At 41.6% G+C, this 26,758-nt stretch overlaps 1 protein-coding gene across 2 annotated transcripts; it reads left to right on the top strand.

Moving 5' to 3' along the window:
* Window positions 1-279: 279 nt before the first annotated feature.
* Window positions 280-25,521, top strand: ENO4 (enolase 4). Of its 2 annotated transcripts, XM_006920935.3 has the most exons (14): window positions 280-501; window positions 4,983-5,111; window positions 5,872-6,062; window positions 7,790-7,947; window positions 9,807-9,976; window positions 10,055-10,186; window positions 11,545-11,598; window positions 14,548-14,604; window positions 16,636-16,803; window positions 19,217-19,342; window positions 20,678-20,873; window positions 22,317-22,384; window positions 22,892-23,009; window positions 24,714-25,521. In XM_006920935.3, the coding sequence occupies exons 1-14, from the start codon at window positions 337-339 to the stop codon at window positions 24,842-24,844; spliced, it is 1,863 nt and encodes a 620-aa protein (XP_006920997.1). In that variant the 5' UTR covers window positions 280-336; the 3' UTR covers window positions 24,845-25,521. The 2 variants fall into 2 exon arrangements, with proteins under 2 accessions (XP_006920997.1, XP_015451808.1); XM_015596322.2 differs by lacking the exon at window positions 16,636-16,803.
* The last annotated feature ends 1,237 nt before the right edge of the window (window positions 25,522-26,758 follow it).

Below are 26,758 nucleotides of genomic sequence, written 5' to 3'. Positions count from 1 at the left end.
CCAGCCCAGGCTCCAGACCCAGCCGGAAGCCGGGTCTACCGCTCCTACGCTTCTGCAAAAAGCGCTACCTGAGATCGTTAACTATTTTCCCATCTGGAAAACGTCGGGGAAAGTGGTAAAAAGCGATGCCGGGGGAGCTCTAGTGGAGGAGCCCGTTCCCTCGGGCGGGGAGGAGGGGGCGCTCGGAGGAGCCATTTGCAGCTCCAGCCGCAGGAGAAAGCCGGGGCTGGAAGCCTCGCGAGATCTGGGGTTTGAATCTCGTTGTGTTGCCTAGCGACGGGGAGGACGCTCGCAGGCCCCCAGACTAACCCCCGCTGTAACCTTAAATCTCCTACCATGGGGGAAGAAGGCGGCGGCAGCGGCTGTGGGACCACTAAGGAGCTGCAGAAGCTGAAGCAGCAGGCTCTGGAGTACTACCGGGAGAACGACGTTCCGCGCAGGCTGGAAGAGCTGCTCAACTCCACCTTCTACCTCCAGCCTGCCGACGTCTACGGGCACCTGGTAGGGACCTGGGACCAGCACCCTCTTCCCTCCAGCCCCTCTCCCCCCGCCCCGCGCTGCGGCAATGCCATGCGCCTGCGCCGCAGGGTTGCGCACGCGCGCATTTGCTGCGGGGGTCCGGCTTGGTGGTCGTACGGGGAGACGGTCTTGAAGAGAAGCATCAAAGGGGAATCCAGGGGCCAAGGAATTTCGAGAGAGAAAGTGGTGGACAGGAAGCAGCTAGGGGAAAGTGGACTCTAGGCATATTTGTAACTACGACGACAGCTCAGGAACTGGCAGGCTTCCTCCCTATCTCTGGGCGGACCTGCCCCTGCTGCCAGTTGTCCTTTTAAACACAGACCTTAATACTGCGTAGGTAACCCCTTACCAACCTTCAGCGTCCTCCTGTTGACCTGGGGATGAGGATGAACCCCTTGGCATTCGCTACTACTTGGCATCAGCCTCCCCCGGGGCCGCATGCCCAGCCCTCTCCCATTGCTTCCAAGTTTCATTCAAATCAAGCCTGTATGCCCGGCCCCACCTGACCACCTCCTACCGAAAACTTCAAATTCAGATCAAAGCCTTGCCCACTTCGGCCCAGGACTAATCATCCTTCAACATCCTATAGCATTTCCTGCACGTATCGTGAGCTCCCATGGAGAACAGAGGCCTTTTCCTAGCACCTTCCTAGTCCCTGTGCCCAGTGAGATTTCTGGCACAAACCTTAGCCTTAAACAACCAGCCGTTGAAGCAAAGGCAAGAATTTTATCACTTCCATAAGTACTGACCAACGCCTGCCTTATGGAAAGCAGTTTGGATGGGACTGGTAGGAATTTGCAGGATTGTAAGGCAATATGACAACACCAAGCAAAGTATGTAAGTGCTATAAAGAATCGCGATTTATAGGGTTCACTGTTTATAGGGTTCAAAACCATCTTGTTGAGACAGATGATGTAGAGAATGTTCCATGCATGTTTACTTTTCTCAGTCATAGCCTATACATCAAAGTTGGAGGTGGGAGAAGATGTTTACTGAGCTCCTTGTGCTATGTGCTTTAAGTTATTTCATTTAGTCCTTAGGACCACTGTAAGGTAAAATTATGATTCCTGTTTTACAAATAAAGAAATTGTGTCCCAATGAATTTAAATTCCCAAGGGACACAGTGAACAACAGTGAGAAATCAAACCAGATCTCTGTCCCTAGTACCTAGCAGAGTCCATGGTACATAATGGACACTCCAAAAGTATTTGTTGGATGAATGAGTGAATGTGACTCGGAATTCCTCTCTCTTTCCAAATTATGATTCCTGTTTTACAAATAAAGAAATTGTGTCCCAATGAATTTAAATTCCCAAGGGACACAGTGAACAACAGTGAGAAATCAAACCAGATCTCTGTCCCTAGTACCTAGCAGAGTCCATGGTACATAATGGACACTCCAAAAGTATTTGTTGGATGAATGAGTGAATGTGACTCGGAATTCCACTCTCTACTACCCCTTGCTAGAGGAATTCTTGAATGTTATCTGACCTGACTTCCTCATTTTACAAAGACACCAAGCCCTTGTCTCATAACTACTTAGTGGAAAAGCTAAGACTGGAAACTTGAACCCTGGTTTCCCAATGTAGTGATCTTCCCAGTCTAATAGGCAGCCAGGACTTTGGTTTGTACAGCTCTCGGAGCTTATACCCTGGTAGGGACAAAACCCCACTGATCTATAAAACAACTGGAGTAATAGATAAGATCATATGTTATCTTATCTAGACTGAGAGACAAATCACTATATGTTTAGTAAAGGTTCAGGGGTGGGGAAGATCCCCGTGGGCCATAGCATCTGGGAAAGTTTTGGCTTGGACCTTGAAGGATATTTGGGACTTGGATTCGCAAAAAGACAACCTCCTTTTCGTTTTCTTAGTCACTGCCCTAGTCGTGGCCATCTTTATTCTCACCTGGTCTCTCCTTCTGTTGAATCCATCCCACATAGGGCTGCTAGAACAATGTTGCAGATTCTAAATCTGACCATAATTCTTTTGCTTAGAAACTTCTGGTAGCTGCTGGTTGCCTGCTGAGTAAAATCAAACACCTTCCCCTGTGTGACTCATAGTGCTCGCCCCTACCCCTGGTAACACTCCCCCTCCCTCCCCTGCTCCTCCTCACAGGCCCAGGTACTATTCCCTGGAGCCTAAGGTTTCCCACTTCCTTCCCCTTTGCTTATCCTCGTCTCTCTACCCTAAGTATCTGCACTGGACTTCTCCCCGTTGCCTGTCTGTTGAAATACAGCACCTCCTCCAATGCTTGGCTCAAATGCCATTTCTTCTATGCTTTTCTTACATATTAGAGGAATTTAGATCCTTGTGGACAATGGCAATACTCTTTATTCTTTCATCATTAGACTTACAATTGAAAGAGTTTGGGACTGGGAATCAGGCAGATCTAGGTTTGGTACTTAGCCCTGCCACTTCAGTAGCTGTAGTAGACTGCGATGGTCCCCTGTGAACCTCACCACCAGTATGAATGGACTTATTAAGTTCCTCCCACACTGACTAGGGACTTGGCGCTGTGACTTGTTTTTATCAATAGCATGTTGGCAAGCATGATGCAAACAGGGGCTTGGTAAGTGCTGGCATATCGAGGCTTGTACTCATGGAACACTCCCTCTTGGAATCTAGTCATCATGCTGCCTGCAAGGACATCCAATTACCCTGCTGGAGGGAGAGAGAGCGTATAGAGAGAGGCTTTGGAAGATGAGAGACCTCCAGGATATTCTGTGAGAAAGACAGCTGCCCAGCCAGCCCCTAGATGTTCCAGCCATCCTGGCAGAGACGCTGGACCTATGAGTGAAACCATCTTGGGTACCTTGGACCCAGTCAAGCCTCCAGATGACTGACGATGCAGAGGAGCCCCCAGCCAAAGAATTGCTGAGTTGAGCCCAGCCCAGATTGCAGAATCGTGAGCAAATGGTTTAAGTCACTAAGTTTTGAGCTGGTCTCTTACAAAGCAGTAGACAAAACATTGGCTAGTTATTTTGGACAATGTCCCTAGAACTCAGTTTGCTAAGTTCTGTAAAATGGAATTGATACAACTTACCTTATAGAGTTGTTTTGAGAATTTACTGACAGCGTATACAAAAGTGCCTAGGGATGTGTCTGACATGTATTAATTTACACAAGATTTAATTTGTGGAATCCTAAGTATGCCAGGCACTGTGGTATGTGATACAGTGATAAATAAGACAGAGTCACTCTTTCAAGATACACATCAAGCACTTAAAAAATGTTAATTCCCTTCCCTTCGTTACACAATATGTGGAACACTGTAGGTACTCATTGCTTGTTGAATTGAATTCACTATAAAACACAAAATATAAGCTAGATAATATTTTTGTCTCACGATTCTATCTAAATTCATAGAGGTATTTACTTGCTAACATACAAATCATCATCCTTAAATGCACGGAGAGCTTGAAAGTTGGCTTTTGCTTTATTATTTATTTATTTATTTATTTATTTATTTAAGAAAAAGTAGGATTTATTAAAAGTATAATTAGAAGGAGACGGGCCACACTAAGGAAGGCTGTGGCCCAATGGAATCTGGGAGATGAAAATATAAAAGAAATAAAAGAGTGCGCTCCCAGGGAGGAGCGGGTTCTCAGTGAAGGGGGCCGCTGGCTTCTGCTTCAGTTCTGCTGGGGCGCCACCTTGGTGCTGGCACGTTGCTTATGGGTGTTAGATGACCTATTATGTAGGTCGAGGTCACTGGATTTTGAACTGGGAGATCAGAGGCCTGGTCTGCTAAATCAAGAGCCCAGTACCACCACCTGGCGCAAGGAGGGCGTGCCTTCACTTCCCTTCCGCCGTCTCTCTGCGCTCCTGTGCATAGAAACGCCACTTTAAATCTTTTTACCCAGGCTCCTCGAGTGGGCTCTCTACCTCAGCTTCATTCTCTTTCTTCTCTCTCTTTCTTGGATCACTTCCAGATGGCTTCTGCTTTTCCACATCAATGAAACTGCTGTTACTAAGGTTCCAGCAATCCTCTTTGATACAACTCTCTGCATGAACTGATGGTCAGTGCAATGCAGCCTCTGCATAAGTCTTCACCATTAAAATATCAGATGTCTTGCTGAGAGGAACTGGCCCACTTAGATTTCTTAAGTTTGAATGCATCACGGTGTTCTAGAGACCAATTGACTTCGGTATCTTGGACAGAAGGATAGGTTAAGGCCAGCTAAAAAGTGACACGGGACCTTTAAATTAAGAAATGAGAAACATGTGTGAGTTTCTACCGAGAGTTCAGAAGACAACAAATTGGCCCATGTACCGGAGACTCAGCATCAGGTGAAACCCAAATCTCAGTGTACGAGGGTGGGGCGCTCCCACAGAGCTGCAGGACTAATCCTTGCATAAGGAGGACACTCAGGGTGGGAGTTAGTAGCAACTAGAGAAAATGTGGGCGACCTTTTAAAGATAAATGTGGTATTCTGATTTTGTTTTTTCTGTGTTGAAGGCAAACTGCTTTTCTAAACTTGCAAAGCCTCCCACCATATGCAAAGTGGTGGGGAAGAATGTGCTAGATGGACTGGGGCTTCCCACCCTACAAGTGGAAATATTCTGCACCATTCAAAATTTTCCCAAGGTATGAGGCAGCTTACATGCATTCTTCACTGTCTCCTGGCCCCGTGGCATTTATTGTCTAAACTGTGGAAAATTAATGTTTTGAAATTCGGTGTTTGTGAAATACACACACATGCTATTTGTAGGTAGACATACATAAATCATGAATCATACAGTCAACCATGATTACTTTATTATATTTCTGTGCAATATGGTACTGGCATGACATGCTAACTTGAAGATGATCCAAGATGGAGAAAGGAAATGGGGCAAAAATAGTTTTAAAATCTTGACATTATTAATGTGATGAGTTCCAAAATCACAAATGGGTTTACAGATTCATATATTTATACATAAATTTACACAGACTTATAGGTTATAGACTGATCTACATTAAAAAATTCATTTTTATACTTTAATAATTCATTGTAATTGCTCCATATTTGTTGTTAGAAATAATGTTGCCATAGTCTCTGGGAGGAAAATAATTATGATTAAATCTGTTTGTATCCTTTTAGCTATTTATTGGAGATAAAAATGTAGTGATAAAAATGAAGTTCAATGTAAGATTTTTCTAAGGGGATTTTAACAAGGTAATAATTTTAAATGTTCCTTGAAGTTTGAGTTCCACAGTGTTTCAATAAAAATACCTCAAGGAAAATTATATATTCTCATTTTCCCTTTGAAATTGGTGATAAAATATGCACATTAAAAGCCAGATACAATTTCCTATTTCCTGCAAGAGGTAGAGAAAATGTAGAACATGCTTATATCATTTTCAGAACATATGTTCTGTGGTGATCGCAACTCACTTCGAAGTCCGTGAGAATGCTGTACCTGAGTTAGCTGAAGCAGAAGAAGTAGAAAGGTCCGATGCTGTCAGCACTGCTGTGCAGTGGGTCAATGAAACCATCACCCAGGAGCTTCAGGGCATAGCGCCCTCCAACCAGGCTAAGGTGGATCAGGTGCTCAGGTAAAGCCACTTTGCAATGTAAGTGTCCAGTATAATATATATGTTTTCTTTCCATTTCACCTGCCAGTAAAACAAGTCTGTCATATCTATAGGATATAGTCAGTCACTTAAGAGGCATATGCTAAAGCAGCAAAATTTAGCATAAAATATTGTTTTCCTTCTGAACACCCTGTTATTAAAATTTTACTATGTAAGTCTACATAAGGACTTTCTGCCTCTTGTCTACCTAAGGACTTCCTGCCTCTTTTCATGCATAGAGCTTTCTTGGGATTCAGTAAAAAGTTTCTTAGGAAAAGAATTAAGAATCAAGATGATGTCCCTTCCTTCTCCCCACCACCTCAAATGCCCCCCTTGAGTGTCTCATATCCTTTTATACAGTCACAATAGGTGATGCTTATTTTCTGTCTGCCAGACACAATCAAGTGTTCCATGATTTACCCATAAGTTGACTCTACACTGTGAAAACCAAGGACACGTTTATTGGGGCTAAGTGAGCGTTGTTCGGTGCCCAACGAAGTATAAGTTAGCATTGCTTTTTCTTTTGTGCCGTGCCAATGCCGTAGCCCGCTTGGCCAAATGAAAATCAACTGGATTCTCTTTCTCTAAGCTTCATCACTTGCTTAATTGTATATAGAATCACATTTTAGTTTGCTTCAGAGTTAGACTATGACTTTTGTAAAAAACAAAAAACAAAAAACAACTTTTTGAATAGTTTTTGGTTTCTGAATGCTAGTTCACTTATTCCTTTTTCTCTATGTGCCTTATCTGATATTATATCCTTAGTATTTTCCCCCCGCACTCTCAGTCATACTTTCTATTCTATACATTCCTTTTCTCTGTAGGTTTCCCTCTCCAATCTTCCCATCTGAACTCCTTCCTCTCTAGGCCTACTGCAGAGATGTCTTTAAGACCTCCCTTCATTATTCTCCTAGTGCCTGCATTCCATTTCTTCCTCTTTCTTGATTTGCCTTTAAAAGTATGATGAGAAAGGGTATATGAGATGTAAGGTTTCTGAGTTCTTACATGTGTGAAAATGTCAGCACTTTGCTCTCATGGTTGACAGTTTAGCTGAGTATAGAATTCTCATTTAAAATCAATTTCTGTCAGTACTCTTAAGGCACTGCCTCACTGGCATCTGGATTATTAATAAGTCTAATGCAAATCTGATTCCCACGTCTTTGTTCTTCGTTGGCCTGTTTTCTGTCTGTGGCAGCTTTTTGCCTCTTTTTATTCTGGGGACTGAAATTTTATGTGCATGTACCTATGTGAGATTTTCCCAAAGTTTTTTTAACTATTCATTTTAAGCTCCTCCCACCCCCCAAAAAACAGCCCTGCACATAGTGCTATATATTTCACTTGTCTATTCTTATTTCTTCTACTGATGGTCATTTATTGAAAAAGAAAATTCCAATAGTCCTTAATCAAATCATATCTTCAATTTTTACTTGAAAATTTAAAAAGAGCTCAAATAATTTATTAAAAATGAACACCTGAAATCTTTAAACATTTATTTCCAGGCCAAAATTAATGTTAGTTCTCAAACACAGTTTCATAACAGCATCACTATTTTGGGCCTTGGGAATTGAAACTGGTATGTTATTAAGTAGCTAAAAAGCAGAATTAATTATTGAAACATATTAGGTTAGGGTCAGCACTAAAACATGACCAAAATTACAAGTGATATTTCTAAATATGCCATGATAAAGCTATATTTTCTTACCATTAAGGACATTCTTTGAAAATAAAGTACAAGAAGATAAGGAGAGAAAAGAATTGGAAAAGAGCCTGCAAGACTCAGTAGTGCCTGCACCTTCACTCCTAACACCACCACCACCTCCACCTCCTCCTCCTCCACCTCCAGCCAAAAAAAAAGGACAAAAGCAAGGTCTGTGGCTTAGAGTCTTGCAGAACCTGTAGTAGCAAATGCATGAGGAGACAAGGCTGAAGTTTGGACTACCTCTCTGAGTTAAAGTCTCTATGCTGTAGACCTGGGGTAGAGCCCCACCAGATACCATCCATCTCCCACGCCACTTCCTGGCTTGAAGCTTCTGTGCTGGGTGGTCAGGGTTATACCCCATCCCACCCTTCATTGTTGTGTGTGTGTGTGTGTGTGTGTGTGTGTGTGTGTGTGTGAGAGAGACAAGAGAGACAGAGAGCCAGAGAGAATGAAACTGTGAAAGCATGATAAAACAAGGAGAGAGTGACCCCATTACACAACCCTATGACCCTATCTTGGCTCCAAATTCAATGCTAAAAAAGCACTTTGAGAAATGATGGTATCATTGAAATACATCTTAACTCACCAAAAGGAATACTCAGAGAGGGCTGCAGTATTTAGATGTGTAGGTTCTGAAATCTTTGTTTAAACAATGAGTCTTCATATGTCTATGGGAATAGACTACCCAAAGGGGAAAATTTCAAAATTCATCAAGAAGCCAGTCCACATATTAAAGATTAATGATATCCTTCAGTATGGACAGCCAACATTTTCTCAGTCCTATGTAACATATTAATAAAAATTTTCCTCTGAAAACTTTGCTATTTTAAAGCAAATAATCAACATTATCATAGCCCTTTGCTCCATCCCTCCCAACAGACTGCTAACCTCAGCCTCTCCAGTATATTAATTCTGGAGCTGCTGCTAGTATTGTAACAGTGTTTTGTGTGCTCCTTGAGGGCATGCATCATGCCTTGTTCAATTTAGCACCGCCAGTGCCTAGTACAATGCCGGGCGCAAACTAAATGCCCAATTAAAGTTGGTTCCATTGAATAATAAAGCACTGGAACCAGAAAGGGACCCACTGTGGAGACAAATTCTCTTATTTCCTAGATTCAGATGTTGAGGCCTAGAATGGAGAGCAGCATTGCCCAAGACAAAAGTATTATATCAGATCAACATCTTGGGAGGGTGGGGATGGCCACTGCCAAATTATAGGTAGAGACCACCCATGGATGTTCATTTGGCAGTTGCTTTTCACCGACAGAACTTGGAACATAAGAGAAGGAAAGAAGTAGGAGGGGACAGTAATGTGCTAAACATTTACTATGTTCCAGGTGCTTATGTCTTATTCCACTTATCTGACCTACCTGACCCAGGTCAGCAGCTGTGGGGAAGGAGAGGACAGGAGGGACACTAGAGATTTATGACAGACTCTGTGGTACCTGATCAGACTGGGTGGCTGAGAACATGTGAAAATGAAAGATGAAGAAGGACTTTAGGTAGATGGTTGGGTCTGGAAGTCATCTCTAAAAGCAAAAGGCATTGGTTGGAGGTCAGTGAGAAAGTAAGAAGTTAGATATATGCATGAAGAGATGCTTAACGTCGAGTTGGGAATATAGGAAAACAAAGGATTTGGAGCTCAGAGACAATCCAAATCCTCTCTTTATTCATTTTCTGATAGATATTGGGCAGGTCTTTTAACCTCTCTAAGCCCTACTTTACCTATATGTGAATGTGGGGAACAAAATTCGCCCCACGTGATGATTGAAGGAGTTACTATTGAATGGTCTACAATGTCTTAGGAAAAATCCATGTCTAAGGATTGTTTGAGCATTAGACAGTAAGTGGAATCAAAGTGAAAACTTCTTGGGGGTTGAGGGGGAGGATATGTTCGTTCCAGCCTCGGTGTTGAAACTTTCTTTATTCTGGGCCTTCATAGCCCTGAGTAGAGCATTAAAAAATATAGTTTTATTGTAGTCAAACTTCCTAGAAAATAATCTTTTATCAATATTTTTTCCCTCCAGGCATGAAGGATGCTCTTACAGAGAAACCTATTATACCTCCAGAACCAGCGGAACCTGTACTCTGTGGCAGCATGGCCATAGGGGCTGTGTCACTAGCTGTTGCCAAAACCAATGCCATGCTGGACAATAATCCTCTGTATTTCAACATTGCATTACTGAAGCACCAGCAGGTTAGTAGCCATTGTATTCCATTACAAGGACTCATGAGTATCTCCATAGAAATGAACCATGATTTTCCCCTGTTTCAGGAACAGCCAATGAAGCTAACTATCCCTTTGCTGATGGTGTCTCTGGTCAGCTGTGGGAAGTCATCGCCTGGGAAGCTGAATTTAATGAAAGAAGTGATTTGTATACCCCATCCTGGATTAACAGCTAAACAAGTACCTTATGTTATCTCAAACTATTTTTTCTAAAAAATATACTCCATTGTCAATGAGTTTTTAGTGTAGGTCCCTATGGCTATGACACCAAGAGAAGGAACCGAATATAAAATGAGAAAAAAGATTTTAGGAAATCAGGGAAATGGGAAGAAAGCAAGATCTCGAATAAAAGGGAACATATTTAGACCACCTTAGATCTCCGGTTCATTACAGCACTGACTTATGCTTATGACTCACAGAGAAGCCATGTGTGAGTAACTTTGTTCTCCTTGGTAGTGTTGGAAGGTTGTGTATTTGTGTGTGTGTGTGTTGTGGGGGGAGAGTTGAGATATATTTATTGACTAGTCTATGTACTATGGCAGCCCATTCTGTTAAGTCAGAACTCCAGGGCCTAGAGATGGCAGATGGCAGGTCGCAGATTGCCTGGCATATAAGAGAGGTTTAGTGCATGTTTACGGAATGCAGAATGAAGGAATCCTAAGTTGCATCTTTATCACTTAGCGATGTGCTAGTGTCTCTATTATTCTTCAGTGTCCCGAATGAGTCAAGATGCTCATTAAATCCTCATGAAATAGGCTACCAGTTAGACATTAGGGAGAACTAAATGTTCGTGTTCTACAGAGGATGTTTTCAGAAAAAGTATAGGAAGCTCTATCCCCTCTGGTAATACTCTGAGTGATATTTGATCTAAGCTAGTAAAAATCATTCTTTTTTTAAATCTCAAGATGTGTGATAAAGAATTCTTTTTTGAAGAGAATAATCATTACTTCACAATTTATCAGTTGTGGAAGACTAGAATTTATATCTGGCTCGCCATCTGTCAGATCATGCTCAGATTCTGGTGCCAGCATCTTTCCTGTAGTTAAGATCTGCTGTGCCATGTGGGTACCAGTGCATTTGGCATGCCACTATTCCTCTTCGTATACAGACCCCAGCATCGTCAAAATACACTTTTCTACTTTTTAAGTGACAGTGAATTTATACTAATTCAAACATTATCAGGCAGAACCCCTTTGTGACCTGTGTACATGTACATGTACTGCAAGAAGGTCCATCAAGAGACTGTGAAAAACAATGACGTTAACTTGATCCAACCAAGTAAGCCAGTCGGCTCTGAATAGTGAAGAGAGGGTACTGAAGAAGAAGAGCCTCTCATTCATGTTCAGCCAGCTAAAAACTGAGGCTGGCGAGGCACTTTTACTCTTCTGATCTTGTAGAGCAGATCATCCACTAACCAGGGTGCTATGTCAGGGACCCTAGGGATACTCTGAGTTAGAAATAGCCATGTGTGGTGCAAGTTTTTATATTTAAAATTTCTAGACTGCAGTTGTGGAAGATCATGTTTATTCTTCTTACAGGGTGTGGAGATGCTTATGGAAATTCAGAAACAAATTAACAAAACAATTGAACTGGTACGTAAAGAGAATCTGTGGTTTCTAATGACTGCCGCTTATACACCTTCTAATACCCAAATTACTGTTCTTTATGGAATCAAGTCAATAGTGTTGTTATTGAAATGGAAAATGTGTTTCCCATATGAGCCAAGCTTATACATTCCTCACTGCCTATGGATCCAGTTTCTCATGGTACTTAACAATCTCATTTTGATTTCTGAGGCAGTGGGCTCTGTGCTAAGATCATTCCTTAGGATTTCCAAAGAAAGGAAGGATTCGGCCCCTAGGATGTGAGAGGCAGTTTGGTGTAGTGGTTAAAGCAAAGACTCTTGTGTCCGCTTAGAATTCAGGTGTTAGGCAAACAATGCCCTTGGCCAAGCAACCCTTGAGGGGGAAGTCACAGAGTTGGGGTGACAGGTAGTTGTATGAGTCACCGATTGCCCCTCCGTATTCTAAGGGGTGGAGGGCAGTGCACAGTGATGTGGCAAGGCTGACACCAGAAGGAGGACCCAATCCTTGTCTGTGGTGCTTGTACACACATACACACACACACACCCCTTTATTTTGGAATAATACTGCATTTACAGAAAACTTGTAGAGATGGTATAGAGTTCCCGAATACCCCCCTCCCCACGGCCCAGTTTCCCCCAGGGTTAACATGACGTGTTACCTTGGTACATTTGTCAAAACTAAGAAAACAAAAATGGTACATTACCGATAAACTCCAGACTTTATTCAAAAGTCACTGGTTTTTCCACTAATACCCTTTCCTTTTCCAGGATCCAGTCCAGGATCCCACATTCGCTTAGTGTGAGGCTTTTAAGCTACTCATCAGGAAGCACCAGCCCCTCCCTATGGTGACCGGGGAGGCGTGGCTGGGGCCCAAGCCCTACAGTGATCAGAATGACTTTAATCAGCCTGGAGACAGTGTCTGTGGTACTGTTCAGGAAGCCAACTTTTTTATGGATACCAGCCTAAAAGAGACTCAGACGTGGACAACTTAACCCTGACCTTGCACTCTGCTTTGCCCCTTACCAGTTGTGCGACCTTGGACCAATTATATAACCTCTCTGCCTCACGCTCCTCATCTATAAAGTGGGTATGAGATGGGGAGATTGTGAGGAGTAAACAAGTTGAATATAAGCAATGTGATCAGAGCAGAAGCTGGCACATCAGTAAGCAATACATAGTGGTGGCTGTCACAGCAGGGGAGGAAATCCAGCTTAGAATATTAGGAAATTCAGGATATTCAAGCTTTCTGCAATCATCCTGACTTTCGAATGTTTTATTGATTTTTTTTTTATTTGATTATACAAGCAGCTCATGAATGTTCTTCTGAAAATTCAAATCCTGGTAGAGCTAGTCACCATCACCCCCAAATCCCCAGCCCTACAGACTACCACCCTCAGCCCCAGTCCCTTTCCTAGAGGTTAGCACCATTAAAACTTAGTGTGTGGCCTTTCAGACTTTCTTTTGTATACATACACATAGACAGACAGACACACAAATATATAATGTGTTTTGTGGTTAAAATAATATACAAATTCTGTACAAATCACTCTGCAAATTGCTTTCTTTGCCCTTTTTATTGAGTGTTCATCTTTTACTGACATCTAGGAATTCTTTATACTGTATAATAAAGGCGTCAATCCTTTCTATATGTCATACATATTTTCCTCAATCACGCTGCCTGCCTTTTAACTGTATTTTATAGAGCCACAGGGATTTTTTTCTTTTTAAATTTTGACGTAGTAAAATGTATTAATCTGTTCTTGTAAGGCAGTGGTTCTCAACAGGGGATGATTTTGCCAAGGGACATTTGACAATGCCTAGAGACATCTTGGGTTGTCCCAGCTGGGAGGGAGGGGCCCTATTGGCACCTGGTTAGCGGCAGTCAGGGACGCTGCTAACCATCCAGCAGTGTACAAGGCAGCTCCTGCAGCAAAGGGTTATCTAGCCCCCAAAATCAGGAGTGCCAGGGCTGGAAAACCCTGCCTGAAGGCTATTGCTTTTGGTTCTCAGGCTCCCCCGGGAAGGCCACATCCCTGCACAGAGCTACACTTGCCCTTCTCACCCGGAGTATTCGGTGCCCCCACAAATCCCCCAGTCTCAGCTTCTGCAGAGCCCCCTTCCCTGAAGTTCCCTTGCCCTGCACTCCCCATCGCACCCCAGCTTCTCTGGCTGTAACCTGCATCTCATTGCACTGACTCACCAGACTGCAGACCCCTGAGACCGTGCCCTGTCTGTCTGTTCACCACTGTCTCTCTCCAGCCTGGCATGGAGATTTGTCCCTGTGTTATTTTTACCAGGGAATAAAAAGTTCAGCTGACTCCACAGTGAAAAGAGCAGGATAACTGTATTTGCACATACTTGAGTGTGAACCATGCCCACTTGACAAACATGCCCCAGCTTACAGAGCCAGAAAATGCTAGCCATAAAAATGCATCCTTATCTATACCTCCAAATTGTGGGAACGCCTCTTTGGGAAATATCTTTACTTTTAATCTCAAATGACTTTACATACACTCGAGTCACCAGATTTAAAGACCCGTGTCTTTTTCCCAACGTCAAATCCACCCTGCAGGTGTCTGTACCCTGAGAAGATTCAAACTGATATGCTGGGCAGATGAAAACAAACCCCACAGTGCTGTATTCCTTAAGGGCAAGGAGGGAACTTTGTAGGAGTGAATGACACTTTATTTTATGAGTAGAAATGCATGAATATGTATATACATGTCCTATGTATATGATTGGAGCAAGAATCTAAGGATGAACTAAAAGGAACACGTGCCTGAATTTGAGAAGCAGTTTAGGGTTTATAAAAGTGGGGAGTGGCTGGTGTGTGTGTGTGTGTGTGACAGTGTGACTGGGCCCCAGAGCCATGGACAGGCCAGAAAATCTGAGTTTTGCTGCCATAGACATGTCTGCAAATCCCAAGTGCTCTCTCTCTCATCTTCTGTCCCACAGCCCCCTCCTCCAAAAGCAGAACCCAAGAAAGGGCATAATGGAAGCAAAAGAGGTCAAGTAAGTATATGTATTTGTTTATCACACTTCTGTATAACACAGTTCATTTATATGTTCCCTGCTCCTTTGCCTCTCCAATAGTCATTTTTTTTTCCAGGACCAGAGCTAACTAACACAAGTGGAAAATCCACGATGATTCTATTTTGAGGGCACCAAACCGGGCAATCTGAGAGCTGAAATAGCATTCTGTCCCCGTCTTTCTGGCCACAGGCTGCTGGGCCATCTCTGCCAGCAGTTGTCTGACCAACTGAAATCTCATTTATGAGTAATAGAATGACATATGAAGCTCTGCAAACTGAGTCTCTTTAACTAGCTGAAAGGCATAAAGGATAGATTTTAATTTTACTACTACCAAAGAGAGAGAGAAGAGGCACAGAAAAGTCACTGAGGCACCATTTCTGATGAACCATTGCCAGAGCTCAGATTCTGCCAGGAGTCAGACACGCAGTTCTTGTGAAAATTGTCCATGCTGGCTGCCAGAGCCCTGGGAGACCAGCTGAGTTTGATCAGCGGGTCGTTTTTGTGATTGTGGGCACTCTCTGATAGGTACATCTATTATATGCCTAATGCAAATGGATGAAGGTTGCTCACATGTGCAATATTTGTTCTATTAAGCCTGCAGTCACTACCCTGATAGCTGTTAAAGTCATCGGCAAGAGGGGCTAGTAAAGAAAGGAAAGGACTTGGTAAAGATAAAAAATTAAGTTCCTCTTCAAAATTGGGAAAGAGAAATATAAGTAAAATACTCGACAGCTGTGGGATCTGTTGGAATGAGCATAACACTCTGACATTAGACCTTGTAGGAGAGGTAGGGGATGGTGAACAAGTAACCACATCTCAGTGTTGGTCCCTTTGTCCCAGCAGGTTGTCTTAGGTGTTCTGAGAAACTTAGCTCTTCCTGTGATCAGCCCTACTCCTTTTTTTTCCCCCATTAGAAACAGGTTAGATGATAGATTCTAGAGAGGCAGCCATACGAACTAACTGCCTGGATTAAAATCTGTTCCAAGCTACTTAACTCTCTGTGTAATGGAAATAATAATAGTACCTACTTTGTGGGGTTGACATCTAAGGAGTAAATGTATTTTCTTTACTATGTAAAGTGTTTAGACTAGCTTGGCATTTAGTAAGCACCAAATAAGCAATGCTTTTATAGTTTAGAAGAGTCTGTAATGAAACCCCTCAATCGATACATAAAAATTTCCCCAACTATTCCTTTGCCAAATAGAAGGTTCCTGTCATTGACATTAAAAACGTTGGATGGTTCTTATAATTAACTAGTACTATCACCAGTAAAAATGGGATATTTATACCTAGGTTCATGTTTGCTCTTGAATATGGTACACACTCCTTAAGCCCTTAGAATTACTGATATTGCTTCAACTTATAATTGCATAGTGGCAATTTATGACAAAGGTACATCAAGGCTGCCCTTGTAAAAGAAGCATATGGCTGCCTTTCCCTGAGGTCATTTGGGTCAGCAAATCGTCTTCCACTGGAATTCATCCTCAGTGCTACATACTTTCAGCTGAAATCTTCACCCCTTTTAAAGATAAAACCTTTCCTGAAGTAGAATTGCATTTCTAAGTTTTCACAGTTATTTCTACTAAAAGGAAAATGGAGCACAGGAAAGAGCAGGTTTGGAGGAAGAAGACAGGGTTAGGGACAGGCAGGACAGACGTTGACAGGGAGGGACGGAGATTCACCAGCTTGGTGGTGGTGGCTCAGGTTAGCCCATGTGTAATGGCAGAGCCAATAAAGAAATAACACAGCACAGTGAGGGGAGAGAAGTGTGTTCCCAGGTCAAACTTGAAAACCTTGGCAAGTAAGAAAATTACTCCCAGATACTGCAGGGCAATCATATGCACAAAGATCACGCAGAAACGAGTGGGACCTAAAGGCAAGGTTAATCGAGGATCAGAAGAGTACATTTTTGGAGAGCTGTGTCTGGTTATAAACTGTGCCTAACACAGGAAGATCCAAGAACCATAATGCACTACATTTACACGCATTATTTTCCTTTGAATCTTGCAGCAGCTGATCACTGGCAAGATGACCCATCTCGGCTGTTTAACCATTACTTATGACACCATAGAGCAGCCACTGCTCCTAATACAAGGCATCTGTGCAAACCTGGGGCTAGAGTTGGGAACAAATCTGCATTTAGCTATCAACTGTGCTGCACATGAGCTGATGGACTATGTAAGTTTCTGTTTTTTGTTGAGGTCTCATTATTTTTAGATTAGAACTCAGAAGACGAGCTTATCTGTATATTTTCCAAACAGATCCATTGTTTTCTTTTTTTGGTAATAACTTTTTGGGAGTCCAAGTATAAATAGAGTTGATGGTGTTTTTGATGCTATTGTTAATAATAGTATCATTAAAGTTGTTCTTTTGGGGGCTAGTCTGTAGAAATGTAGTGTTTATATCTATTGACTCTACTAATTTTACTTAATAAGTCTAATAGTTTATTAAGGTTATTTTTGAATTTCTTTGCTTATTACGTAAGTTATGAATAATGAGTTTTATTACTTTTCAATTCTTATATATATTTTGTTTTCTTATTGCACTATTAAAATAATTCTTTTTGAAAATAAAATAAAAACATATATAAATGGAGTTGAGAAAGCCAAGTTAGCTAATGACCAGAGAATATGATATGCATAATTTTAAAAATTAACAGAAAATGTCATAACAATTACATATAGAAATTCTGTAACAGAAATGACTAAAATGGGTTGCTTACATTGCAATCATGATAGCTATCAAAAACTTAACAAACTGGTATGTTCTGCTAAGTACAATCATTTGGTTGGTAAATGCTGAATTTGGTGAGCAGGAAAAGTAAATCAGTTGTAACTGTGACTAGATAAACCTTCTAGACACGCGGTTCCTAGAGTTTTTGCTGTGACTCACTTTTTAAATAAAAATATTTCAATGTTGTTGAAGTTTATGGAGAATATGTTTCTATCCAATTAAGCCCATCACAGTGTTATCCACAGCCTGGGTCAGGGAGACAGAGCTTTAGCAGATGAAACTTCAGCTGGGGACCACACCACCTGGAGGAAGTTATTTAAGGAAGGGAACGGAAAAAAGTTCATTAAAAAAAATGTTGTAGCCCTTACTTCCTCAGGGTAATGCATCAGCATTTAACCTTTAAATGTGGGAAATTGTTTACATTAGGAAAGCTATTAGAAGTTGTCTGTCTTGTAGGCTTACACATACTTCCCATTTTCAAATACGTAAGTGCTGACTCTGAGTTTTAAAAATGCCAGCAAATTGACATGCATTTATGGTGACTAGGTAATCAATGTCAGATTCAAAGGGCATGACCAGATACGATTCCACTTTGATTTATGATCCTAACTTTTAACTTCAAAGGAAAATTCGAACAGTATCTTAGAACCCTAAGTTTCAGCAGGTTTCTAAAAGTTCTTTTACTTTTCTAAAGAAACTAAGCACATAAAGGAATGTTTAATGTAATTTCCTATTCTTCACATAATGATTGGTTCCTAGGCATACCATTAAGAAAAATAATTGCATGTTTTCATCAGCAATGTATACCAAGTACTATGACTATACTGACTGCTAGTGCTAGCTAGAAATGGTATTTATTGCTTATATTCAGTAAAATATATTAGCTTGATATCAGATAATTCTTAACAATGTTAGTTCAAAGTCATTAGCATTTCCTTACTGACAAGATAAGATTTTAAAGCTTTGCAGTATAGAAACTAAAAGTTCTTGATGCTATTTAATGTGAAAAAGGTATGGATTTTTTAAGAACCTGCTTAAATCCAGTGGAATCCATTCAATTAGCAGCAGCAGCAGGAAGTCATTAGCAAACCAAACAGCCAATCTGTTCCCTTCCCCCTCTCTCCTGAGTACCCCAATATCCCGGGTGTCATCTCTGAACACAGACTCAGAAGTAAAGGTGCTCTGTTTTGCAAAGAGACTACCCCAGGTCCTGTAGCCCTGTTTACTTGTATACTTAATCACCTGGGGCCTTGCCAGACTTCACTTGAATGGGGTCACACTTTCAAGACCATGTAGTTACTACCAGAACTTATGTACTACCTGAGAACAACGTGCCTTCACATAATTCACTTTACATTTTACATTGGTTGTTAGTATCTCAACCGCCTAGCCTTGCTTTCAGATTTAAAATAGTCACAGCAGAGGAAACAAGCTATTCACTGAGAGTTGAGAGATGGTAGGTTCTAGTGAATGGGCAGGTTTGCATGGCTAGTGTTTGTTTTATGAATTTGTTATTGCCCATCTACCCAAGCAGGCAGGTTTCTGGTGCCATGCCATAAACCTAGAAAAGAAATTATCCCCCTTCTACTCTATACTCAATTTTTGTGCAAGAGTCGTCATCCAGAGTCAGTGGGGGAGAGCTCAGTGGGGTATTAAGGGCCGTGGTGACCTGATGTCCCTAGGTTGATAGTTAACAGATATTAAAAGTGAAATGCACAGATTTCTAAAGTGAACGTGGCCTGAAAAGAATCTGTTTACAGTTTTTTTAAATGAAATGAATGAAAATGAGTCTCGATCACATCTTTACCATTTGAGGAATTCATCCTTTATCCTTTAATATCTTCCTTGCACTTATCAGACTAAAGGAAAGTATGAGGTGACGATGGGAACATACAAAACTGCAGCTGACATGGTTGACCTGTATGTGGATCTGATCAACAAGTTCCCCTCGATTATTGCCTTAATCGATCCTTTCAGGAAAGAGGTAACGGGATTCACCTTGAATTTTATAGTAAAACAGAATAAAAGCTCATTCTCTAGGATCTGTCATTCGAAATGGGTTGTAATTTGGACTGGGTCCGAGTTGCTTTATTTCAGCATTTATGAGAAAAGGCACTTACTAAGCAAATGAATAGTGGAAACAATTCCGTAGGAGTGTGCCTGTCTACGGAATGAAGCAAGCTATTCCCGGTATATGTACAGGCCACCTAACTGATGGGAGCCGAGCCCCCTGGGCTAGCTGGTGCTTCAATAGGTTAATCATATATCATTTTCAAGTGTTCATGGAAACAGGACTTCAACTAGGCCAAATGTTTTTTTTAACCTAAATCCAGTTACTACATATGCGTAAAAGTAACAGAGCCATATTTTTAAAAGGTTTGAGATATTGAGTTTTTTTGATCTGTTCAGACTAATGCCGATCTCAAGGGACGTTTGTGTGCCACATGAGACCGTCTCTCCTCCTAACCGCTTAATCACCAAAACTGGAATCCTTGATTTTATGATTCTGAGAGCCATTAGAGATACTGAACAGATACCCACTTTGTGATAACTCGATTTAAATTTGGGGGACGAAAAGTCTGCTAGGTCTCATCGGGGGCCCCAGCGTCTCCGTCCCAGCTCTCTGCTCACAGCCTCTGCTCTGCCCCTGCTTTGGGGGAAGACACACCCTGAGCTCAGTTCTGTAATCTCCCCGGCCTGCTTTCCGAGGACGCTTGTCCTGAGGCTCTGATCACGCCATTGTGAGTGTGATAAGAAGCACCTATGCGGTCTATTCTGATGAGACAGTCTGAAGTTCCTTACATTGGCTGAGAAGACTTTGAATGTTGTCATGTCTTTAATAGTAAGCATTTCATTTCCTCTGGTGGTCTCACCAAAAAAAAAAAGAAAAAGAAAAAGAAAAAAACAATAGTGTTGAGAATGAGGGCCTAGAGCTCATTTCTTTCAGTTGTTTGTTTACCAAAAATAATGGTAAAATCTTCTAACCAGCCAGTCTTTAGCAGCATTATGGATATTACAGTGGGTGGGGAAAGCCTGGGTTTGAAGAACTTCAGAATCAATGTGGAGAATAGCACGTAATGTGTGTGAACATTTTATTCACTAGAGCTTTAAGCTCAAATTTAATCATTTTAAGATTCTGTTCCAAGAAGCTTGTTAATTTGTATGGCTACGGTACAGGCATCATTCAGCTTCAGATACAAAAGAAAAGTGTGTTGTGTATCTCAGAAAGGTGTATAACTTTGATTATGTGCTATATGATTCCTGTTGTTTTGTAACTGTTCAATATATTGTAATGATCAATTCTTAAATATTTACCCAGGACTCTGAACAGTGGGACAGCATCTATAATGCTCTTGGTTCCAGGTGTTACATAATTGCAGGAAGTGCATCCAAAAGCATCTCTAAACTTATAGAAAATGGAAACATCGGCATCCCCAAATCCAGTGGGCTCATCATAAAACATACAAATCAAACTATGATGTCTGACTTGGTGGAAGTAACCAATCTCATCGACAGTGAGTAAAAGTAGAGATCTAAAAGATTCATAATGAACTTAACTTGGTTATACAAGAAGCCCAAAATACTCAATATGGCAATTAATAAAAAGCATGGACTAACTCTGGGAAGAAAAAACTTCAACCATCTATGAGGGATGAGGTGCTAGAAAACTAAATGCAGCCTCCTGAGTCACTTCACAATGTTCTAATATCAGCCCCAGTCCAGAGGTCATCCCCTTTAGTGAGGCTGCCACAAAGGTGTGGCTACGGCCCCTGCCCTACCAGCCCCACATGACATGACAGCGATCCCACTGCTCACACTGGCTCCTTTTTTCCCCTCAAAAGCTTCAAACTGTTTACCACCTTGAGGTCTTTCAATATGCTGTTCCTTCGGCCCTGAATGCTTTGCCCCATACTACTTACTTGGCTGACTACTCCGGATCTTTCACGTCTTCTTGCCTTAAATGAAACTTCTTCGGATATTTATGCTTTCACTGACTTCCTCCACCCCTAACTGGTTGCTCTGAACCTTTCTCATAGCATCCTATATTTTCTCTTTGTAGGACTGGCCACAACTGTACAATTATTTAATGCCAGGTATCCCTCCATTAGACTGTAAACTCCCATGAGTTCATGCACGTCTTGTTCACTTAAGCACAGTGCCTGAAACACAAATATCATGAATGGCTCTCAGAAGCTAGGCAGACCTTGAGCAGGACTTAGAGTAAGACTGGCAGCCAGGGGCCTGGGCTGGTGCCAGAGGATGGAGTGAAATGCCTATAGTCACTGTGCCTGCAACCTACCCAGTCTGGGGCCCACTTCAGATTGTTGCTGTAGCTCTTGCCTTTAAAACAAAAATTATCACTATAGGAAGAACTTTGGCTTGCACTCTTTGTAGACTGGCAAATTTCAAGGGCTTTGAGATCCTCAAATGATTAAATACCATCATCACTGCTCTTCTAATAAATATTCAGGATGACAGATTCCTTTGAATAAAATTCTACATGATGGATTGTGAAATCCATTATTTAGGCATATCAACTCCACATATGATGCCCTTGCACTTAATCATATACTGACTTAAAGATGCATTTTTCTATATTGAACACAAATGAAACTGAATGTCTTACAGCTATGGTCTTAGAAATATGTCAATCTAATTTGAGTATTTTTCCTCTTTAATGGTAATAATGATGCATCTTATAATTTATGGTATCTTAAATTTGGTGAAATATGGCATTCACTTAGTATTTAGCATCTTAGCTACTGGAAAGGGGTAAACAGATAAAACCAAGGTAATAAAAATGCAAATGTGTGGGCTAGAATTCTTAGGTGGCCCAATAATTGACTCTTCACGGAAAAGTTAAATCTCTGGAAAATTTCAAATTTTGACCCCGCAGCTCACATATGTGCTCATCGTTTCTGTACCATCCAAAACTAAAAAGAATCCCCCGCTTGCAGGTAGGAAGCACGTGGCCATCTTTGGAAGCACCGAAGGAGAGTCCTCTGATGACAGCCTTGTTGACTTGGTAAGTTTCGAAGGCCGGTCACTTGCAGAATTGCCAAAATACTGCTTTTATCACAAACTGGTATTTCAGAGAAATGCATTTTTTGGCAGAGAAAGTCATGTAACCTTTTATGAAATGGACTTGCTTCCTCCCAGACAGCTAGCTCCCTTTTGCAAAGAGCTAATCTTTGAACTTTTAAAAAGAAGAAAAATCGAAGTCCTGGGAAGAACGGTCAGCCCACTTAAAGGACTGGGGTGTGCACTTGCAATCTCCCTGCCTCGGATGAAGTGAGAAAGGCCAGAATGTGCTCAGATAAAATCGGCATGCTTGCATGCCTCCTCGAGTCTGAGGCAGTCACACTGCCACTTCACCTTTCGACACCCTCGGCTTGTAAGCAGGTCCACTCTACTTAGGTAAAGGAAAAAACTAAGTTATACGAGAAACACCAAAACAGTACACAGCGACAGTGTCTTTTGAACAAAATGCGACTCCTCCATTTAAAATAAGTTGTTTTTCCCCCTCTTTAAGGCCGTTGGACTCGGCGTCCGGTTTATCAAGTTGGGAGGTCTTTCTCGAGGCGAAAGGGTGACTAAGTACAACCGCCTTCTCACTATAGAGGAAGAACTTGTCCAGAAGGGAACACTGGGTATGTGCAGCTTTCCCGCTTTGTTTTCACTCAGCCATGAATAAGAGAACAAAGATTGGAAGAGGGGGGATAGAAATCCCTCGGCGGGAGGGCAGGGGAATCCAAAGACTATAAATAAGTGCTGACAAAACCAAGATGGCATTTGCCACAATGTATATTGTTTTCTTAATGGATTATCTATTTACCTGAATGTTTAAAACTCTCCCTGTTCTTCTTGATGAATAGGCTGCGTGATGCTTTTCAATAGAATTAATTGATTGGAATCTCCAACCCTACCTTTTGTTCTGGTCCAAATTACAGTTAAAGTTTCTCTGCACCACCCATGGAAGTTAAAGACACGTTTTCCTCATGGTTCTTGGAAACAGTTTGTTTTACTTAAGCAGGCGGCATGGTCATTTCAATGTTGTTCTCTGGGAAGGCTACGGTCTCAGAAATGCACCAATCACTTATGACATTAAATCTTTGTCAATGTGCATGGATGCAATGTGTACTGGCTAACTGGAGAGAAACAAATATACATTTTTACTTTTTATATTACTGATGGTGATGGCCAAAAGTAGGTACAATAGCAGGCAGAGACATTTAAAGAGATCAACAGTTATTGTCTTCGTGAAAAAACTATTTTATATTTTAAGATAGAAAAAATGAATATAATGAAAAACAGTATTATTTAAGTAATGTTGACAAAATAAAAAATTTCCTTGGATGCTATTAATAAAATCTATTAAATGAGATAGGTGTATTATGAATGTACTGTGGAGCATACCAATGATTGGATATGAAAGAAAGCAGTCCTACTTCACGACTCAGTATATGCATTAAAAAAGAAAAGAAACCAGTAGAAATTGTGATTATAAATTTGTAATGTTTAACATATGTAATGACCTTGAAAGCAGTCAAATGTTAGTTTGTGTCATTTAGTGTAAAACACAAGGCTTGTTTCTTCAAATAGGTAAAATCATATTGTTCCTACGTATGGCCTGATTTTCTTTTTTATGTCATACTGACTTGTGGAAGGCTTAGGTTCCTCAAATGACCTGTCACATTTCCAGCCAGACTTCACCACATGGGAAACAGCTGCTTCAGGGCATCAAAGAGGACTAGTGATAGAAACCCAGCCCTCCCTGGTGACAGTGCAGGCCCCACCACCATCCCCAGCATTCGGGAATGGATTCACAGATTAATGAGAATCTCTCTGACACTGGCAGTGGTCAATAAAATGTTAAGGGGACCAAAAACTGGAAGAACAGATCTCTCCCCTGAGAGCCTGAGTAGGAAATCATGGCCAAAGCTCAGTCAATAAAACCCATCACTGCCCACACGGACCTGGCTGGAACAGTCTAAGTTTGCAGTCGTTGGTTTATTTGGAATAGTTAGTTGGCAAGGTTTTGTATTCAGGCAGAGTGCCGGCCTTTCCTCTAATTTCTCCTCTTCCTCTTATCCTTTTCTGCTAAGCCACTGCCCAAATTCCACTGTTCCAGAAGGTTGTATAAGGATACAATGCAAACTGGAAAAAAAAAAAAAACAAGTGTATTGCACAGTTAATGGATAAGCAAAACAGGCCCAGTTTTAAATGGTTCTAGAATCCTTTCTGAGGTGCCTCTGGACAGTTCTGAGGATGATCTTCTTTAAATCACGTAACAAATAACATCACAATGGGCACAGTTGTATTATACAGTAAACGTGACTGTTGTGTTTTAATAGGTTTCAACGAAGAACACACATTCTGTAACTTGAATGAGGAGGACGAAGAGGCAGAGGTGCCTGCGGCCACGGAGCACCCAGAGCCCATCTTCCCCACAGAAGTCATGGAGGAGGAATCGGCGGGAACGTGAGCACCTTTGGACAGGGCTGGCACACCGCCGCTGACAGCCACACGTCGGCGGTATAGGACCCGTAGATCTGAAATATGTCTTCATGTTCATTTTGCTCTAAGACTTCACTAACTCCCGTGCTCTTTTGCTTCATTTAATTTCACTATTTGGTGAAATGCATATACAATATTTCTGCCTGAAGTGATGCCTGTGAACTCTGTCTTAAGCCTTCACACTTCCATGGAGATTTTGCTTGCATACCAGCTCTCCTGTCCGATTTTTTCAGGTGGGGAGGGGATCACGACCTAGCGAAAGAGCCCAGTATTTCTGTTGCCAACTCCACAAACTTCACAACTCAGAACATCTCTGAAAACAAAAATCTTTTAGACTAAACGCGCGCTGTGCCAGCAATAGGTGTACATCTTCCAAACTGATATTACACACCTGTGCTAGAAAGCACTTTTTTTTTTTTTTTTTTTTTTAGCCAACTTCACACACAAGTATGAGAGCTTTCCTGTTTTCTGTAATGGCCAAACAGCCTCCTCTTACTTTCCTACCCTTAATCCCCTCTTCCCCGAGTTCCTCCTCTTTCTAAATTTAAGTTTTTCTTATATTAATTATATCCTCGTGGGTCTCCTTTGATCCTTTTTAGAACAAAAATGATTATAAATTAATAAACCATCAATGAATGGTCTTAAGGTAATGAAATGCCCAATTATTTATACTAACAGGTGATTAAGTGCAATACAACATACACATTGACTGAATACCTCAACAGTAAGCCAGTATTAGGGGTACAGTGGAGGAGTAACAGAAATCAGCTTACTCAGACACATTCCTACAGCTGTAACAATGCCCACCTGCTTGGAGGATTTAGATTCTCTGTTAAAAGTTATCATGTGCTTTCCCCCAAAATTATGTAAATTGCTATATACCGACCTGTGGAAAGTTGGCTAAGTTTAGATTTCTGAGGTATGTAATTCAAAAGGACCTCTCCTTTCGAAGGGTACTAACAGGGAACCTTCCTGGCCTTATGGTAGAGCTGGGGCCTTCCTCGTGAAGCGGTGACAAACTGGGCTCAGGGCTGGATTCTCTCAGAGTGCGCGCGGGCAGGAGGACTGGGTGGTGTTACTCTTAGTTGGGAGAACGGTGTCCAGTTTGTCCAGGACCGTGTGGTTGCTGCTGCCTCTCCCGACACTTAGAACAATGCGGCATGAGAATCAGCAAGGAAAATTCATTTTAAAGGCACGAGAAACGCGACTGGGTGTTCACGCAACCTTTGCACGTGTACGTGCACGCACGTGAACACGCACAGAAGTGTGGGGGATCATATGAGAGTATGGCCTGGAACTGTGAAGCAAATTTCAGTGAAATGAGTGAAACCAGGGCGAGAATGGACAACCAAGCTAACAGCTAAACTAACCAAAGAGGTGATTTATTACCTCAACCAGATCAGCCCTTTCAACACAGAGCATGGCCTATTCACCTTTACTTCACCTGAAGATCAGGGTCACCAAACGGAGGGTAGCATTTTAATTTAAATTTCTTAAAGTGATAAGCGCTGTTCCTATTTTCTCTCGTTGTCTAAATTTGTTATAGAAAACGATAGATATAAAATGTATGTATTTATATGTAAGGTATTATCTGTAAAAGAGATGAAAGAAACTAGTAATCATCCATGTTAAGAAATGACGGGCTGGGAAACTTCAGTCTAATCCTTAAGTCAGGGCTACTCGATGATCTTTCTAAGGCCAGTGATGACAGTGGGCGGCCAGCCGTGCTCCCCAACTTACTGCCGTATAACCTAAAGTTGTTCCAAGATGAAAAGGATTAAAAATGCAGTGTGCATTTAGAAAAATCATCCAAACTTTGTTTTTAAGATTCTGCGATATGGACTATCATTTACCCGACAAACAGCCTAAAAATGGAAAGCTA

This window comes from Pteropus alecto, unplaced genomic scaffold, assembly GCF_000325575.1.
Source record: "Pteropus alecto unplaced genomic scaffold, ASM32557v1 scaffold177, whole genome shotgun sequence".
In the NCBI taxonomy this organism is placed as follows: domain Eukaryota; kingdom Metazoa; phylum Chordata; class Mammalia; order Chiroptera; family Pteropodidae; genus Pteropus; species Pteropus alecto.
The sequence above is the reverse complement of the archived record's forward strand: the minus strand, read 5'-3'. Positions and strand labels throughout refer to the sequence as shown.

Bases quoted from the DNA above. Each gene is read 5' to 3' on its own strand.
- ENO4 (XM_006920935.3), top strand. From the start codon at position 337: ATGGGGGAAGAAGGCGGCGGCAGCGGCTGTGGGACCACTAAGGAGCTG. The intron at 9,977-10,054 runs GTTAGTAGCCAT...CCCCTGTTTCAG, and splicing joins CATTACTGAAGCACCAGCAG to GAACAGCCAATGAAGCTAAC. The intron at 16,804-19,216 runs GTAAGTTTCTGT...TGCACTTATCAG, and splicing joins CACATGAGCTGATGGACTAT to ACTAAAGGAAAGTATGAGGT.